The sequence below is a fragment of the Anneissia japonica genome, unplaced genomic scaffold (assembly GCF_011630105.1).
Source record: "Anneissia japonica isolate Jap-2015-1 unplaced genomic scaffold, ASM1163010v1 scaffold288090_len272316_cov174, whole genome shotgun sequence".
Classification (NCBI taxonomy): domain Eukaryota; kingdom Metazoa; phylum Echinodermata; class Crinoidea; order Comatulida; family Comatulidae; genus Anneissia; species Anneissia japonica.
In genome coordinates, this window is record NW_022736344.1 from 132,337 (window position 1) to 139,149 (window position 6,813).

General features: G+C 34.9%; 1 protein-coding gene across 1 annotated transcript; it reads right to left on the reverse strand.

Moving 5' to 3' along the window:
- Positions 1 to 5,435, reverse strand: LOC117116765 (histidine triad nucleotide-binding protein 1-like). Its single transcript, XM_033260871.1, has 3 exons — positions 5,279 to 5,435; positions 1,687 to 1,791; positions 1 to 917 (listed from the first exon to the last, which is right to left on the reverse strand). Exons 1-3 carry the CDS (start codon positions 5,360 to 5,362, stop codon positions 753 to 755), a joined length of 354 nt encoding a protein of 117 aa, XP_033116762.1. The 5' UTR covers positions 5,363 to 5,435; the 3' UTR covers positions 1 to 752.
- Between the last annotated feature and the right edge of the window lie 1,378 nt (positions 5,436 to 6,813).

Here is a 6,813-nt window from a genome sequence, read left to right on the forward strand (position 1 = left end):
TTATGAGCTTAATCATTTATTATGCTTTACATAATTCACCGTACTTAACAAATTTTAGGAAAGTATAATACATACTCCAAGTATTGAAATACACGCCATCGTGTTGGGATTCAATATTTCGACATTAATTATGTCATCATCAGGAATGATTAATGACATAATTAATGTCGAAATATTGAATCCTAACACGATGGCGTGTATTTGAATACTTGGAGTATGTATTATACTTTCTTATCTGAGATTAATCAGTGGACCTTTCGGTTTTTTTAACAAATTTTAGTTTGACTGATTTACCTAGTCAAAATCATGGTCAAATTTAATTTACTCATACAGAAATAAATGATGAAATGTTAAAACAAATATTTTTTTTTTTACATTTTGATTATGTATAATTTAAAAGTATGAACTGGTAATAATTTTAATTCAAAGATTTACTAAGCAACACTACGCATAAGTGCCTTTTCAACTAGCTACAGTTTATATAGCTTCTTCAACTTATGTACCGTAGTAAGTTCTTGCCATTTGCACAACATTGTATTTTTTGCACTGTAAAATTGTAGATTATTAGGCTGATACATCAGTTAAAAAAAGTATGATAAACTGTAGAGCTTCAACCACAACAATTTGTGTCACGGTACAGCAACATGTACTCTATAAGCATGTACAGTACCCTTACAAAATATTTGAGAAGGAAGCATTGTCTGCTTGAAAATTGTTCCCTCCAGGCACTGCATCATTATACAGGTGGCCACTTATCCAGGTGGCCAGCTGAGTTGACGCCCTCCAATAACATGAAGGTGAATATGGAATACCGTCTGACAACCATCAGCTCCGTCGTTCAAAACTACACGGAAACCGTTGTCCAGTTTCATATCAGCTGCAACCTTCTGAGCAATGAACATTAGATGTCCTAGAAGCTACAGAAGAAAATTAGAAAATTGCAATCAGAGATTAGGCTCAAGTATACACTGTCATATGCCTCAATTACATAAAAGGTGTCATCCATAATTAAATGAAATGCATGTTTATTGAGTTGAGTTTGAGAATATAGAATTGTACATTTAAAAGTATTTTTTAAGTCTAGTCTGAGAGTGCCACTTCTGGCAATCCCGAGGTCACTAGAATCTCATTAGGGGGAGGGGGTCACTCTCTGACTTAGTCAGAAGGCCCTCGGATGGCGATGCGCTAAAGTTATTCCTTTATCACTCAGTCCCCCTTTTTGGACAGCGGCACAAAAAAATCAGACTTGGTGCGGCGCTTAATTGAGAACGCCGCTTATTCGAGCATTTACGGTATCTCCCATAATGTTTAAAATTATGGATGGCCGCTAATTTCATTTCAATACAGTTATGGAGAAACATGGATATTTATTGCAGTATTACGTTACAACATACAGTAGCACAAAATTACAAAATATCAATACACTTAATGCAATGTTGCAAAGCCCAGCATACACTGTACGACTGTCACCCGACTTCCATCTCCACTCTCTGTGAATGTCACTATCCGTGAATGATGACATGATGTCATCTGCTGATTTTCAGTGGCAGCCTGAGAGGGTCATCATACAAAAAGCTCTGTGGAATCATGTCAGCCGACAATCGTTGCCGCAGCGTGTGCATGGCTTAAAACACACATCGGTTATAAAAAGTTTGCATGTGATAATTAATATTTTGGTGTCTTTACCTGTTTGTCTTCCTCTTTTGCCTTAGAGAGCTGGGCTATTTGTCTTTTGGGAATGACTAAGAAATGAACAGGAGCTTGTGGGTTGATGTCTTTAAATGCCAGGCACTGCAAATATAATAAAAAAATTGACAATAGATTCATAATATTTATTATAGTGTAAAAATTCATTTTTTGACCACCACTGGCCTAGAAAAAACCTTTAAATTAGGCCTAAGCAGTAAGCGAATAGGGAAAGAAAGTGACAAATATTGGTACTTTCAAAATCTTGCATTTTAAGCTGAATAAAGCAAGGGCACACACACTGTAAATTATTATTTGCACTGAGATTTGCGCACACGAAATAAATAGGTGTGCAGAATTGCAAATATTGCATGTTGAGACAAATGATGTACATGGACGGATTTCAAAACTTTTGCGTGGGTGATTTCCCACGCTGGTCACCACTCTTCACTTTCTACTATCTCTCATTCACACAGTAATTTGTCAGATTATAATTAATAATACGTTTATAAACAAATGCTAGACCTCTTTACCATATATTTAATATTTCATTTCAAAAATTAACATTTCCATCTGCTTTTAAAACTGCACGTGTTATCCCATTATTTAAAAAAAGCAAGAGAAAATTGCTGAGTAATTATCGACCGATTTCTATTCTTCCTGTTTTAAGTAAAGTTTTTAAAAAATTATTTAATGCAAGATTAATTTCTTATTGTGAATAATATAATTTGTTCTATAAACATAAATACGGTTTTAGGAAATAAAAATATAATACAAAATTATCTTTAATTAATCTCGGTACTGACAATGATATAAGTAGAAGAATCGCACTTCCACAAACAGCCTTCAAACTACTTGATAAAATTTGGAACTCCAATATTTATGAAAAAGACCAAGCTGAAAATCTTTAAATCCAACATTATCTCGGTTCTACTATATAGCGCAGAAACCTGGTAGATTACAAAAGCTGACAAACAGAAGCTCAATATATTTCAAAGAAGATGCTTGAGAAAAATAATGAAGATACGCTGGCCAATGAAAATAACAAATGAAGAGCTGTATCAAATTACTAATACTGTACAAATGAACTAAGTCAAGAAATACATAAGAGGAGATGGCGATGGATTGGACACCTCCTTCGAAAAGAAAATGGTAACTATGCCAGACATGCTACCATGTGAACCCCAGAAGGCAGGAGAATAAGAGGAAGGCCAAGAACCACCTGGAGAAGAACAACTGAAAAAGAAATAAATGAATTTGGATGGAGAAGCTGGGGTGAAGCTTCAGCAGTGGCCAGAGACAGGAAGAAATGGAAAAACATTACTCAACAAAGCTCAATCTCCACAATTAGGAGAAAGGAGCGGTAAGGTAATCTCGTTAATAATCTCCAATATGATATAGATAATAAAAAATCTTCAGTTGGTATTTCTATTGATTTTCATAGAGCTTTTGATGCAATTGATCACTCTATTTTATGTTCTAAATTATATCATTAAGGTGTTCGAGGCAATGCATGTAAATGGCTTTCTAATTATCTTTCCGATAAAAAACAGTTTATGTCATCAAACAATTATGTTTCAGATAAATTAAATAGTTCTTGCGGGGTTCCCCAAGGCTCTGTATTGGGACTAACTCTTTTTTAAATTTATATCAATGATGTTCTTAATTCATCAAATTTTTTTGATTTTCGTCTATTTGCAGACGATACTAATTTATTTCACTCTTTTTTTGGAAACATTCTTGATTTATCAGACATTAAATATTGAATTTTTTAAAATTATCAGTTGGTGTGATTCTTAAATTGACAATAAATTCAGAAAAATATAATTATATGATTTTTCAGTCTAAAAATAAAAATATTAGTATTCAAGGTAATTTTGTTATTAATAATGTTTTTAATTAAAGAAACTTTGTTAGGTTGGCATTAAGTTTGACAAATATCTTTCCTGGAAATCTCATATTGATGACGTATGTGACAAGATTAGAGAAAAGGCTGGTTTCCTTTTCAAGGTCAGACATTTTGTTCCACAAAGTACTTTGATTACACTTTATAATTCATTCATATTTCCTATTTTAATGTATGGTATCAAGGTTTGGGGAGGCACATATAATTCATATTTAGAACATATTTTTCTTTCTCAAAAAATGATCGTTAGATGTATTACTTTTTCGCATTTTAGAGCCCATACTCCACCATTGTTTTTTATGCTTAAAATTCTTGATATTTATAAATTACATGAATTATATGTTCTTAAATTTATTTTTGATATTTATCATGGAAGAACACCCCATATACTAGCAATTACTTTCAAAATACCAATCACCCATATAATAATAGATTTAACAATACCATTAATTTTGCCTGGTCCAAACCTCGTATCAGTTTAGGCCAACACAGAATTCATTTTTTGGTGTTAAATTATGGAATGATCTTCCCTTAGTTACTCAAAATATTTATACTTTACAGAACTCATTTTATTGCAGTCGTTAAAGAAAAGTTATTTATTAATCCACTTAATTCAACTTATCACATATATAATTTTTAATTTTATAATTACTTTTGTTTATTATTTTATTTATCTGATGCTTCGCTTATTGTTCATCCAAATTAATTTATTCAACTTATTGTAAATCTAGAATATTTGGTTTGTATTGTTTTTCATCAAGAATGTGTTAAGCTTAGATTAGTTTTATTTAATTATACCTTATCACCTTTTGTCAATTATGTTATTATTATAATTGTTGACAATAAAGTTGGGCGCTAATGCACTTTAGTACTGTAACACTTCTATCTTCAAAAATTGTCTTTTTACCTACTGTGCGCTCCTAACAATATCTTACGATTCTTTTTCATCCAGTTCTACTCACTAATTACACCACTTTTTCGCATTTTATTACTAAAAGCAACGTTCTTTCCCAGCGATTCATGACGGTAGCGACTCGCGACGTTTGTTTATAAATAATTAATTGCCAGGTTGTTATCCAATTTTAAGGACAGCTCTGTTCGTTGCCAGGTTTGATTTTTTTCCCCATTTTGTTAAAGAGGTGCCCCCCCCTCCGAGGCCCTGGGCGGCCCCAGACCCTCAACTAATGGGTCGTGGCAGCGAAGATGTCACGGGGCTCATGGCCGCTCTTGGCGGCCCTGTTGACGGTAATTAGTATGACCGAATTTGAGCAAACAATAATTATCACACATAGCACCTTTATTACATTTAGACCCAAAACTTATTACAATTAGAACCTTTATTAAATTTAGACCCAAAAGGATTTCACATAGGACCTTTATTACATTTAGATCCAAAACTTATTACAATTAGAACCTTTATTACATTTAGACCCTAAAATTATTACACATAGGAACTGTATTACATTTAGACCCAAAAATTATTACAATCAATCAACCATTTGTCAATCATGGCCATTATTACACTGCATTTAGAACATTTATTACATTTATTCCCAAAAATTCTTAGAACCTTTATTATATTTAGACACAAAAATTATTACACATAGGACATTTATTACATTTAGACCCAATAATTATTACACTTTGACCCTTTATTACATTTAGACCCAAAACTTATTACGATACCTGTTCATCTTCATAAATAATATCCGCAGGAATTTCCTTGCGAATAATTTTTCCAAAAATAGTGTCTCCCCCAACAGAGGCCATGGTACTGCTGGTGTGGTAAGCGACTTTCGCACTGAAAACCAATATACATCAAAGATACTAGTATCTTTGATATACATGGTTATAAGTTGCGGTCGGCACTTTTTCCAGAAGCTCAAAATAATGCTGATCAAAGTGCAATGTTTCCTGATGATGAAGCGATTAGAATTGAAAACGCGTCGACAGTACAACCAAGCCTACCTTGCTTGCTTCGTACTTTCTTGATGACCAGGGGTGGCCCCAGAGGGGGGGGGGCTATAGCCCCCCCCCCGTCGGGGAAGCATAGCCCCCCCTCGTCGGGGAAGACGATAAATTTTGTCGGGGAACAAACAAATAAAAAAAATATTTACATGTAATATTCGTTTAGCCACCATATCGTTTGTGTTAACTTTTCAACACAAGAACCACAATAACAATAATAATAATAATAATAATAATAATAATAATAATAATAATAATAATAATAATAATAATAATAATAATTCAATACGTTCTGTTATGATAAATGCTCATTTAAATAGCCTCATGATGGTTGGAATACATCGTGATAGGTGAAGCAACCTCGACCATGACAACGTGGTTGACAGATTTCATGCAAAATTTCCAAAATATAGAATTTCACTTTCAAGAATGAGGATTTGAAAATAAATTAGATGGTTACATTGCATACTCTGTGTTTCTTGCTTTCTTCAAAATGTTTTGGTTTTGGAAGCTGGTGTCAACATAGAAAGCATAGCCTACATGAAGTCATATTATAGTAACTCGATGCCTATCAAATAAGTAATAAAAATTCGCCATAATTCATCAAATATCCGTGGCTATCCCCTGGACCCCCACCGGGGGCCCCTAGGCGGCCCCCTGGCCCCCAGCCAAGTGAGACTTGATTCGCTCCACTAGCCCCCCCCCTTATACACATCTAGATACTAGCCCCCCCCCCCCGTCGGGGCCTTTAGCCCCCGTCGGGCAGGTCCTGGCGCCACCCCTGTTGAAGACTGGTTGAAGATTTCAACTTGATACATTTTAATGAATGAGGCGCCAGGGGTGGCGCCAGGATTTGCCCGACGGGGCCGAAAATTTTGACAATTTAGGGGTTTCAAAGACTTATTTAATCGATTTCAGAGTCCAATAATATGTAGAAAATACATATAATTTTTTTTGCTCCCCGACGAATTGTGCTTTTTCTCCCCGCCTCGGGGGGGAAGCTCACCCCGACGGGGATCCCTTCCCCCCCCCCCCGCTGGCGCCACCCTGTGAGGCGCTACATATCGGAGAAGAAACAAAAATTGTATGTATTTTCTACATATTAGACTCCAATATCGATTAAATAAGCCTTTGAAACCCTTAAAATTGTCAAAATTTAAAAACTGTCTAAACCTTTTAATCATAGCTCGACCACACCCACTTTGCCTTCGTCGGGAAAATCTGACCCCTCGTCGGAGGCATCCCCCCCCCCC

What these genes read in the sequence shown, in the direction of transcription:
- LOC117116765 (XM_033260871.1), bottom strand. Translation starts at nt 5,362, where the DNA reads ATGGCCTCTGTTGGGGGAGACACTATTTTTGGAAAAATTATTCGCAAG. An exon ending in TTATTTATGAAGATGAACAG is followed by an intron (nt 1,792 to 5,278) that starts GTATCGTAATAA and finishes TTATATTTGCAG; the next exon opens with TGCCTGGCATTTAAAGACAT. An exon ending in CAAAAGAGGAAGACAAACAG is followed by an intron (nt 918 to 1,686) that starts GTAAAGACACCA and finishes TTTCTTCTGTAG; the next exon opens with CTTCTAGGACATCTAATGTT.